Source organism: Dromiciops gliroides, chromosome 4 (genome assembly GCF_019393635.1).
Source record: "Dromiciops gliroides isolate mDroGli1 chromosome 4, mDroGli1.pri, whole genome shotgun sequence".
NCBI lineage: Eukaryota > Metazoa > Chordata > Mammalia > Microbiotheria > Microbiotheriidae > Dromiciops > Dromiciops gliroides.
Window position 1 is genome coordinate 112,407,805 of NC_057864.1, and position 12,982 is coordinate 112,420,786.

Genomic DNA, 12,982 nt, shown 5'->3' on the forward strand with positions numbered 1-12,982 from the left:
TTAGAGGACAACCAGTTCATTACTTATTTGAAATATGAATCTCTTTTATATTATTTCTGATAAGTGATTGCTCAAATTCTAGACATCTTCATTTAAGGGGAGCCCACAGGTTTAGCTTTAGATTACCTGAAAGATTATATTGAAGAATTCTTCAAAAGAATTTACCTACTTTGTTGCAAAGGCCAGGATTAATATTATTAAAAGTACTTGATGGGTTGTTTCTGAAGAGAACTTTACAAAACAGAATATATTAATTGATAAATTCATCATTATGTCTTAAGTCCTCGGCCAGTAGAATTTAAGTGATCTTTACATTTTAGTTTATGAAGTGTTTTCTAATTGCTTTCAGTAGTGGACTTATAGTTCCCTCGACTACAAAATGGGGATAATAACAACTCCCTTGCAGGGTTATTGTGAGAATCAGATGAAACAGTATTTGTGGGACTTTTTTATTTAGAATTTAATTTTTTCCCCCAAGTTACATGTAAAAACAAATTTTAACATTGATTTCAAAACTTTGTGTTCCAAGGGGGCAGCTAGGTGGCGCAGTGGATGAAGCACCAGCCCTGGATTCAGGAGGACCTAAGTTCAAATCTGACCTCAAATACTTGACACTTACTAGCTGTATGACACTGGGCAAGTCACTTGACTCTCACTGCCCCACAAAAAAAAACCCTCCAAAAACCCAACACATAAAATCTTTGTGTTCCAAATTCTCTTCCTCCCTTCCTCCCCCAATTTAGGAACTCAAGGAGTCAAATATAAGTTATACATGAGTAGTCATGCAAAACATTTCCACATTAATCAGGTTGTGAAAGAAAATAGACAAAAAAAAACTTTAGAAAAAGGAATTAACAAAAAAATTATGCTTCAATCTGTATTCAGATACCATCAGTTCTTTCTCTGTAGATGGACTGCATTTTTCATAAGTCCTTCAGATTTGTCTTAGATCACTGTATTGCTGAAAATAAGTAAGTCATTCACAGAAGATCATCTTACAAAATTATTATTTTGTATACAGTACATTTAATTTGCATCAGCTCATGTATGTCTTTCCAGGTTTTTCTGATAGCATCCTGCTCATCATTTCTTAGAGCACAACAGTGTTCCATGAGATAATATTTGTAAAGCACTTAGCACAGGGCCTGGCACATAGCATATACCATATAAAAAATGCTTATTCCCCTCCTTCATCAAATAATCTAAATCACTGAGAAACATGTTTTTTTGTTTGTTTGTTTGTTTGTTTTGCGAGGCAAAGTGACTTGCCCAGGGTCACATAGCTAGTAAGTGTCAAGTGTCTGAGGCCAGATTTGAACTCAGGTACTCTTGAATCCAGGGCCATTACTTTATCCACTGCGCCACCTAGCTGCCCCCAACATGGTATTCTTTTTTTTTCCCCCTCTGGGCAATGGGGGTTAAATGACTTGCCCAGGGACACACAGCTAGTAAGTCAAGTGTCTGAGGCCGGATTTGAACTCAGGTACTCCTGAATCCAAGGCCGGTGCTTTATCCACTGCGCCACCTAGCTGCCCCCTACATGGTATTCTTTTAACAGATCATAAATATACTTCCAATTTCCCTGTTTCTGAAGTACCAATCATGATATCAGAACTGGAAGGAAACTTAGAGATGAACAAGTTTAAGACTCTCAAGACCTGAGGAATCTGGGACCAGATGTGTTAAGTAACTTGTCTAAAGTCACAAAGTTAGCTACTGCTTAGGTAGGTACCAGAATGATGGTCTCCTGAATATTAAAATAGCTCACTTTTATTTTATTCATATTTTCCCTATATCTCTTTACCTACAATAGGTCCTTACCAGACCACTAAGAGGAACAGTGGATAGAATAAGGGGCTTGGAGTTTGGAAGACATGATTTCAACCCAAACTTACTATCTGTGTGACTCTTGGCAAGTCATTTAACTGCTGCCTGCCTCAGTTTCTTCAACTGTAAAATGGGGATAATAACAGTACTTACCTCAAAAGGATGTTATAAGGATCAAATGAGACATTTGTAAAGTGCTTAGCCTTGTGCCTGGCACATAGTAGGTGCTTGTTTCCCCTCCCTCCAATTATAAGACAACAAAATACAGAATTTCCAATGCTAGCACATCTGATAGAATGCTTATTTGAAACTAAAAGGCTGAAAAATTCTTCAGGATTTGAGTCAAAGCAATAACCTAAAAAAATTTTTTAAACTATTTTGCATGATTCTGTTCTCATAACACTCTCAATATTATGTACATCTAATAACAACTGTTACCACTGCAGATGTTCAAGAAAAATTTCTCTTTAAAAAGGAGTCAGTTATGTCCATATAGCTCCAAGTCATTATTAGGTGAAAATAGCCAATAAGTTGCTTTTACCAATATAAATATATTCCCAAGAATACGCTTCACAAATATTGGGGAATTAAATACCCAGAGTTCATAAAAGTCCCATGCCCCTAAAAACTTGCAAATCTCCAACTGGTTTGGCAGGAAAAGCTAAAAAGCAGTTACTTTCTCATGGATGTGCTAATAAGGACATGGATGGATCATTCATTAATTGGGAGGTAAGCAAACAGGGCTATGCCCTAATGTATCAAATAAGATGTTTGTAGAGAGCTGTGCAAACTTTTAAATGCTAACTAAATGTCAGCTATTATTATTATGCTCCTTTCAATTTCTTTTCCTCCTTAAATAAGAGGCAGGAAGCTTCTACACATCTAAATTTACAAAATGAAACAAATGCTAATTTCAAAATTTATAAAATGCATTTTTAATAAAAAATTTTAAGATCAAAAAGGCATCAACAAAAATTTCAACTCATAACTGCCTCACTGTGTTGTTATTCTACTTCACAGTTTCCAGTGTCATTAAATAAAACAATTAAGAAATTTTCTGCTCTACATAAGTTAAACACTACTGCTGTAGTTCTGCTTGTCCTGAACTAATAGTTCTTTTTACTGATAAAGATGGATTTTTCGCTCCCATTATTTGGATCATAATCCATTTTCAGAATATGCAAGAAGGTTAGACTGTTTAAATTACAATTCCTGGCCATTCAACAGAAATAAATGAATGAATAAATAACTTTTTAAAATGTCACCCACACAGCTAACCTTTAAAAGAGATTCTGTATTCCTGTCTTCAACCACCGAAAACCAGACTTCAAAAGTCATGGACTGAAAGAAAAAACTAAAACTTCATGTATTTTGCATACTTACACCGTAGTGGTTCATCTGTCAGAGCTTCTAGGTATGATGGTCACAAAGGCTATTATTCTCTCTTGTCCTTCTTACTGTTCCTTAGCCACCAGACTCCATTTCCTGACTGCACCTTGTCAATGACTGTCCCCCACGCCTGTAATGTTCTTCCTCTTCACCTCCACACCTCTGGTTTCCCTAACTTTCTTTAAGTCTCAGTTCAAATCCCACCTTCTGCAAGGAGCTTCTGCTAGTCCTTTCCGCTGATTCTCTCTCATCAAATATTTGATTGGCTGTTATGTGGGAAACAGTCTTTATTACTAGAGAACAGAACTAGGACCAATAAGTGGAAGTTAGAGGAAAGAAGTTTTCTAGCTCAACATAAAGAAGAAAAGTTAAAGATTCATTTAAAAATGAGAAGGGTTGCTTTGCAAGATGGTGAACTCTAGGTTATTTCCCACACATGGAATTTTTTCCCTCAAGTCCCAGCTAAAATCGCACCTTCTACAGGAAGCCTTTCTGAATCCCCCTTAATTTTAGGGTCTTTCCTCTATTGATTATCTTTCATTTATCCTGAATACAGCTTGTTTAAATATAGTTGTGTCCATACTGACACTCCCATAAGATTGTAAACTCCTTGAGGGCAGGAACTTTTGTCTTTCTTTGCATCACCAGAGCTTAGCAAAGTACAGAGCCCATCACAGGCATCTGATAAATGTTTACTGACTGTTCAGAACCATACTGGAATTCTTTTCAAGAATTTTGTAGAAAGGATACCAGAATTGGGTATAACATTAGGCTACATGACCCTTTGAAAGGTCTCTTTTAACTCTAAGATTTTATATGATATGAAATTTCTACTTATTGATCCTACTTTACCCTTTCTTCATTAACTGTAAGAAAACAACTAGAACAGCTGTTTCCAGTATTTCTTCTTTTTTTTTGCAAGGCAATGAGGATTAAGTGACTTGTCCAAGGTCACACAGCTAGTAAGTGTCAAGTGTCTGAGGCTGAATTTGAACTCAGGTCCTCCCGAATCCAGGGCTGGTGCCTGGATTCACTGTGCCACCTAGCTGCCCTTGTTTCCAGTATTTTTTAAGGAATACTTTGCCTTTTCCAACAGGATGCCATGCATAACTAGATGCTTAACCAATGGGGTTTGATGTTAATAATAGTGCTAATGAAGGGGCAGCTAGATAGAGCACAGTGGATAGAGCGCTGGCCCTGGAGTCAGGAGTGCCTGGATTCAAGTCCGGCCTCAGACACTTAACACTTGCTAGCTGTGTGGCCCTGGGCAAGTCACTTGACCCCTGTTGCCTCACTAAAAAAAAAAATAATAGTGCTAATGAAATGAGTAAAGTGTTGTGTAGCAGAAAGCTAGAGACAGAGGACTATTATCTTTACTCCATATTTTCTACACATATCTGGCATTCTTCCTGCTGTAAGGGACTTGCTCTTAAAATAATTAAAAAACTTTGGTTCCCTATGTATATTTTAAAAAAGGGGATTCACCACCAATATCCTACCAAATAGCCCCCTTTTTAATCAGGTCCAAAAAGTTAAAAATGAACTAATCCAAGTCTTTGAAAGAGGGAATTAGGGGCAGCTAGGTGGCACAGTGGATAAAGCACTGGCCCTGGGATTCAGGAGGACCTGAGTTCAAATCTAGGCTCAGACACTTGACACTTACTAGCTGTGTGACCCTGGACAAGTCACTTAACCCAGCATTGTCCCGCAAAAAAAGAAAAAAAAAAGAGAGGGAATTAAAAGACAACTCAGATAAATATGACTATTTCCACATAGGTCATCATCATTATAGAAAAACAGACTCACTGTTAAGGATGCTATCCCTTTATGGTAGAATTTTAAAGATTCAGCAATGCAGGAAAGTGCTGAACTATAATCCTCTTCTTGCAATCCCGTGAGACACTGCTCTGCATGGGAGAATTCCTTCAAACTGTTCAGCCAAAAGTAGAAGTGTTCTGAAGCCACCTGAGTCAGCAGACTTTGATAAAGTTCTCTGGCCATGTCATGATTACCCTAAGAAAGGACAAAAAGAGGCAAGTGGCGTTCTTATACTTGAAACAGTTGATGTTGTAGTGAAAAGGAAAACCCCAACCTTTGATAAGTTTCAATAATCACTTTTCATATTATATACTTTGAGGCTGAGTCAAAGTATTTCTTTAGTATAAACATACCAAGTTATTCTTATATAACACAAATTTAGATCCAAAGAGAAAAGAAATATTACTAATTATGAATTGAAGTCTATAAATTTACTTAGGAAAGAATTCCCTATTAGGTAAAAACTGCTGGGAAAACCCAAAAGCAGTCTAGCAGAAATTAGGTTTAGATCAACATCCTATGCCACAAACGCGCATGTGACCTTAATAATCACATTAAAAAAACACATAAGAAAGAAAGTATATCATATACTTTTTATAGCTATGGAGAGAAGACATATTCTTAATCAAACAAAGGATAGAGGCAATTATGAAAGATAAAAATATGTAATTCTGATTGCATGAAACTGAAAAGCTTTTACACAGACAAAATTAATGCATCTAGGATTAGAAGGAAAGTACCTGAATATGAAAAAAATTTTTGTATCAAATTTCTCAAATAAGGGTTTAGTATCTAATACATATATAATGAAGATATACATACATACATATACTATACACCCCCCACATGTATGTGTGTATATGTGACCAAAAGTCATTCTTCCATTGATAGGTGGTTAAAGGATAGGAAATTATCAAAAGAATTACAAACTATTAGTAACCATAGGAAAGAATACTCTAATTCACTAATAATAAGAGAAATCTAATCAAAATATCCCTGAAGTTTTACCTCATATCCAGCAAACTGACAAAAATGACCAGAGATGAGAAAAATAAATGTTGGTGGGGCTGTGAGAAGATAGATACAGTGGTATATTGTGGATGGAGCTGTGCATCAGCCTAACCACTTTGGAAAGCAATTTGGAATTATGAAAATAAAGTGATTAAAATATCTATTCCTTTGACCCAGGAATTCCACTACTAGGCTTATACCCCAAAGAGATCACTGATAAGAACAAAGTCCCCATATATAACAAAACATTTACAGCAGCACTTTTTGCTACCACAAAATAGATATCAATTGGGAAATGACTAAACAAAATGTAGCACATGAATGTAATGGAATATTACTGTGCTGTAAGAAAAGATGAATATAAAGAATGGAACAATTTACATGATCTGATAGAGAAAGAAATAAGCAGAGCCAAGAAAACAATAGAAACAATGACTACAATATCAAATGGAAAGAACAATCACCAACAAAAAAGCGAATGCAAAATTACAAAGGATAAACACAGCTCCAAAACAGAGACTTGAGAAGACACTTCACAACCCAACTGCTTTGAAGAGGTAAGGGAAGTTCATGGGTATAGAGGACTTCATATAACTTAAGACTTTTTAGATCTGATTGGTTTCTTTTCTTTTTTTTCTCAAAAACATCGTTTGTCATATAGGATGGCTTTTTGGGAGAAGAAGGGGGCATACTAGGAGAAATATGGATATGAAACTAAAAGATATCAATAAAAATTTGTTTGAAAAAATAAACTGAAGGCTAGTCATTTAGGCTTGACTATGAAAATAAAAAATCAACAGTACCTTTTCTCACTAATCTGGAAAAGCATACTTTTTCTGGGGGAGAGGAAGAGATAGTGGGGAACTGTAACTATGATTTCATTTGTATAGAAACTCTCTTCACCAGGTCTCACAACTGGTATGTTTCAGGGGTAAGACTTTAATCTGGGCTTTCCTGACACCAAAGTCAATCCTCTACCCATCTACCATTATACTTCTCAATAAGCATACATCTTTTTTGATCTATTTACCATTCTGGAGAACAGCTCTAGAATGTACTATAAAAAGACAAACAGATGAATAATTTATATTCTAATTATCTCAAACTTTCTTTTAAGTATTTCTCAAACTTAATTATTCCAAGACCTTCATCACAAAGACTCCTGAAATGTTGATGTACTTAAAACAGTAAACCTTTCCTTTTTTTCCCACCTTAGAAAGGATAAGTGATGGTTCTGCTGAGTGTTGGGGAGTGAGAAGCAGATACATAGAAATTTTCTTCTTATGTACAAAGATTCATGAATTCTTTTGAGACTAGGAAAAGAGGTGGGGTTTACAGAAAGTAGGTAGTGATGATGATGTGATAATAAACAAAAGTTATGCTAACAAGCTATAGTTAGCTCCAGACTCAAATCTTTAGGAATCCTGCAGAAGCTCCCAATGACTTGTGGTATATAGGCGAATATTACATCTATTTTATTAAGAAAAAAATTTTAAATAAAATCCCTTTCCTCACATCATGCAAATTATTTTTTTTTTTTTGGCTGGGAAGTGAGGGTTAAGTGACTTGCCCAGGGTCACACAGCTAGTAAGTGTCAAGTGTCTGAGGCCAGATTTAAACTCAGGTCCTCCTGAATCCAGGGCTGGTACTTTATCCACTGTGCCATCTAGCTGCCCCCATCATCATCCAAATTCTTAACTCAGGCCGTGGAATTCATATTTTCATCCCAAGCAGTAAGTGTGGTTGGTAATCCCTCATTCTGAGAGTCACTTTATGTTGTTTCTCTCAACATAGGTCATCTGGAAGGTTGTTACCTACCATCCTAGATGCCTGTCTGGCAATCCGGTATGCTGTCCAACCATTAGAGACATTCTCAAGTTGTTGTTTAATAACAGTTTTAACTTCAGCAGATAATGTTTTCTGACTGGCTACAAAAATCACAGTAGCCAAAGAAACCTAATACCAAACAAAAATAAAAAAGTTACTATAATTATCCATATAATGGCAAAGATCTTCAATGATACTCCTAAAATAGTAGATTCTCCTGTATTCCTGAATGTTACTCCTCTCTTTCTCAGTCTAGTACTACATTTTCATCAATACTTCAAGGATCCATGATTTCACTTTTGACGAATAGATTGTAACTCTCCTACTACCTACTTAGCAGGCAGTCTTCCTAAGCTGCTGTAACAAGGCTCTCCAAATTTAAATAGGATATCTTAAAAATAGCATATCACCATGCCTTTACTCAAGCTTGGTCAAACCTGAAAGGGCATGTTATACACTGGAAGAACCTCTGAGAATTTTGGATCCATTTATCTCCATGCCATGATGTAGAACTAGCCTAAGACATTAATTAAGACATTAATAGCAATGTTTGAAAATACCATAATTCTACTTCAAATCTAGAATCAAATTCTAGTTCAATCAAAATACCAAGGAAAGCAATTTGCTTCTGAGGCATCAACCATTTTCATGAGAATCATAAAGGCTAAAACATCTAAACTACTTAAGCAAGAAGAAAAAAAAATATCCCCTATTTGATACCCTGTAATTTGAAAAGTTCATTTAGTTTTACTAGCGATTCCAGCATAAAGCTTATTGAGGTCACACCAAATAACCTCCCAAAATGTTAAGTAACATCAGCTGTCTTCAAGATGAAAATATAATTTCATTAAGAAATGAGCTTAGTTAGTTATTTCAGACCAACTACAATACTGATGCATTCATAGACTGGCTTAAATGGTCTGTTTTACTACTGAAACTTTGTTACTAGATGCATTACTCAATGGAGTGCCAAAAACACGCAGCGCCCTCTTGTGGATGAAATAAAGAATAGTTTTTTTGGTCATGTGAATTTCCTCTAAGTCAATTGTTTCTACCAACATTTCTCAAGTAGTCAATTAATATATATTTAAGTCCCTACTATGTGCCAAGCAGTGTGCTAATAGCTGAGGATACAAATACAATAACTGAACAATCCCTCATCTATTTGCAAGCAGCTCTCCTGCAAGCACCTTCCTGATTTTACAGATAAGCAAAGACAGGCTGGGAACGATCACCCTACTTGCTCTAAGTTACACAGAAGAGTAAGCAGCTGAGTAGGAATTCAAACCCAACTCCCCAGATCCCAAATCCAGAGCTTGTATGTAACTAATTGTATGTGTCCCAACACAGTCTTTAAGTTAAACTATATGATGGTTGGTGTTGTACCAGGACCACTTGCCCTTGCCTTTTTCCCCTCTTCTCCACTCCTGGCTATACTTCCACTCATACCTTCTGACGCTCTGATCTCAGGGAGTTAGAATTCTCCTTGCTCGCCACCCATGGCAATTTTCAGACTTCCTCTTTACCACATTCACTTTATACAATCGAAGCAAAATGGTTTTTTCTGTTCCTTACACAGGACACTCCATCTCCCATCTTTGTGCCTTTGTAATGATGTTCCATACCCTTGGAATGCATTCCTCTTCATTTTACTGAATCCCTCTCTTCCTTCAAGTTGCACCTAAGGGCCACCTTCAACACTGTCCTCACTCTCAAACTACCTTCTATTTCTTCTTTTCCTATTTAATAGAACTTCATATTTGGATTTGTTCACATTTCTCCTATATATGCCTATGTATATCTTTGTTGTCTCTATTAGAATGTAAGTTCTCTGTGAGTAGGGATTGTTCCATATGCCCAGTGCTTATCACGGCACCTGGTACTCACTTGCTTTATAAATGCCTCACATATAGAAAAAAAAACTTTTTTGGTCACCTGGAATTTAGCTGAGACATAAGCAGGAGTATTTTAGTTAAACAACTGTCCTGTAAAACAGAGACAATGACAGCACCTACTTCATAGGATTGTTGTGAGAATCAGATATTCATAAAGCACTTAGCATAACACCTGGCACATAGTAGGCAATTAATAAATGCTTGTTCCCTTCCATTCCAATGGGGGTTCTTAGGAAAAAAGCTAGTTTAAGAATTAGTAGCTTGACACATTCAAAGCTAAAAAGGATTTTCCAGATTGTGACTGATAACCTAATTCAAATAAGGTCCAATGTTCAAAAAGAGTCAAACATTTTGGTTCTAATTCCAGCTGTGAAGTCAATTCTCTCCACATAGGATTCACTATTAACATTTGCTTTAATACAATATTAGGTTAAGTACTCTCAGGTATTCACTTCAAAGGGTTGGTACAAGGACCAAAAAAGACTAGGAACATAGATTTAGAGTTGGAAGGGACCTTTAAAGGTCCGCTGGACCAATTGCTTCGTTTTACTTATAAGGAAACTGAAGCATGACAGGGCTGAAGATACTTGACCAAAGTCACACAGATGAGATGTAAATCTACATCCTGACTCTGTACCCAACATGTTTTACAACAGTAATACTGTGAGCACCTTTAGGGAAGGAACTTCTTTTGCCTTTTTTTTGTCTCCCTAGTGCTTAGAAGAATGTTTGACACATAGTAAGTACCAAATAAACATTTACTGACTGTAATATCTGCAAAATATTTTGCAAAACCTTAAAATGCTACACAAGTATAAGCTTGATTATTATTAACTTGTCAGCTTTGCTTAAGTTGTATAGTCATTTAAAAGTTCTCAACAGATAAACAGATACAGCTGGACAGGCTCCTATTCTTCCAACAGTGCATAAGAAGAGGTTTCCTACCAAAAGCTCCTGTTGCTTATCTGTAGCAGAACGTCCAATCACTTTGTAGAGTTCCATTAAGTCTCCAAGCATCCCATCACCCAACACAGGCAGCTGCATGGCAATGGAAGCCAGACAGTGGCACATGAGAATCCTGGATGCATCCTGAGCACTGTGCAACTGAGTCAGCAAAGACTCAACCACTGACTGGCTAAGATGAGGACGACACTTGGCTAGCTTCACCATACAAGTCAAAGCAATCTGCATATCAAAAAAAAAAAAAAAGGAGTTTAGTCAATTCTCATTTTCTAGTGCCTAAAAATTAATTTTTAATGCGAAAGAATTCTGTGCACTGATTATTAGCAACATAGTGGACTAACTTCTTGAAGATAGAATATAATTTCTTTTATGAATACTTGATTATTGAATCACTATAATCTATAATAAGACTTACCAACTTCACCATGCTTAAAACTAAATAATAAAAGCAAAGTCAATGCCTTATTAATATGCTTAGAACTAAGGAGCTACTGGAAAATTAAAAGGAAAAAATATTTTATGGCCAAATCTAAATCCTTGGGTCTTTATTTACAGAATCAGAGAAACTTAAGTGTGGGACAGGACCTCAGTGGTCTTCAGTACCAAACTATATGGAATAAAAATCCCTTGCACATTGTCCTAGAAACTCTTCTTGCCTTCTACAGAGCAAGAAAGGAAGGTTCCTTCCTTTTCTTGGAAGTGCCATTATATTCTAAAAGCTTAGTGGCTTTTGAGTAAATCCTTGATCTTTAAAAAAAAAAAAAAAGAATTTCAGAACTGGAGGAAACCACTAACCAGTGATATATTATCATTTGACCCCCAGGAAAGGGCTGACCCTGACTTTTCACATGTATAAAATAAGTAGGTTGGATCAAATGATCACAATGACCCTTTTTAGGGATATGAAACTATATAATCTAAATAGACCCTTAGCAGTTATTACAATTGCCCTCTTACAGTAGATGAATAAGCTAAGGGATAAGGAGGGTTAAGTACCTTGTTTATGGCTTGCCAACTGGTCTCTCTTGCTCATCACTACAACTAAGTTTCCATTCTTAGAAATAACAATGCTAAAGGAAGCAATGCTGGATAGGAGCAGTGATATGTTGTGGGAGTCACTAGGTCCCAAATCAAGAGCCTAGTCTTATCTTGTGCTCTCAGATCTCATGCCATGTTCATTCTTCACTCTTAAGTGAAGGCTATCTGATCTCTGGTTCTTAATTTCTCCTTATACCTCTGGATACTGGTTACCCTTCGGTACTCCTACATCCATTCTACTGGGGTAAGATCATGTACTTGTAAAACTCTTCTCAAAAAAGATGATGTTGTAAGCTGCAGATTCCTCTCAGGTGAAACTCATTAAAAGGTACTTGTCTCTTACCACAGCTATACATTCCCTCCCCTATGGGAACATTCTTTAGTGCCATTTATTTCTTTAATTTCCCACCATTATGGGCTGAAATTACCTCCTCATTCTTCTATCCCAGGCCTTGCCTCACATTGATTTTACATCATTTTCCCACAGCTCTCACTCTTGTTAAAGATACTAAAGAATTATCCCTTCACTGTTCATATGTGGGATTGGTGGGTATACATCACTAGCTTACTTCCATTGCTAAACCATTCCTTCACCATTCACAACTTTCCCATATATTATTACTTCCCCAAAAAGATACTAATTCAGTTGTAGGATATAAGGAAGGTATTTGTAATTCACTTCCTCTTTCTTTTCTGATTTGCTAGCCTCTCTGTTCTTTCTTCTACCCCTTAGTTCCATCTTTCTTTCTATCTATCTATTCATTTATTTATTTTTTAAGGGGCAATGAGGGTTAAGTGACTTGCTCAGGGTCACACAGCTAGTAAGTGTCAAAGTGTCTGAGGCTGCATTTGAACTCAGGTCCTCCTGAATCCAGGGCCAGTGCTTTATCCACTGCGCCACCTAGTGGCCCCCAGTTCAATTTATTTTTAAGTGATAGTCTATATACATAAGAATTGATTTAATTACTTAGGAATCTTTTCTTATAATTGTATTTATTTACCTTCCTTGTTATTTGCAAGTAGAATAATGTACTCATCTTTTTGTTTTGTTTTCAAAAAATGCCTTAAATGCTTCTCTGGAAAAGTCTTTAAAAAAAAAAAGATTAAAATGTTCAGGATGTCATTTGGGTTGCTTCAAAAAAAATACTATTCCTTTCTCTGATTTCTTGTTACTGTGAAGCAATCTTGCATTATTCAAATTGGTCTCTCTTCAT

The 12,982-nt window shown here is 36.3% G+C and overlaps 1 protein-coding gene across 1 annotated transcript in view; it reads right to left on the minus strand.

The window, feature by feature from the left end:
• The window catches only part of INTS7 (integrator complex subunit 7), a 78,539-nt gene that overhangs the window by 26,843 nt on the left and 38,714 nt on the right, over positions 1–12,982 (minus strand). Inside the window, exons 11-13 of the mRNA XM_043963675.1 lie at positions 10,713–10,952; positions 7,864–8,001; positions 5,023–5,229 (exon numbers count right to left, since the gene is read on the minus strand). Coding sequence (XP_043819610.1) covers positions 5,023–5,229; positions 7,864–8,001; positions 10,713–10,952 — 585 coding nt within the window. The remainder of the gene's footprint in view (positions 1–5,022; positions 5,230–7,863; positions 8,002–10,712; positions 10,953–12,982) is intronic.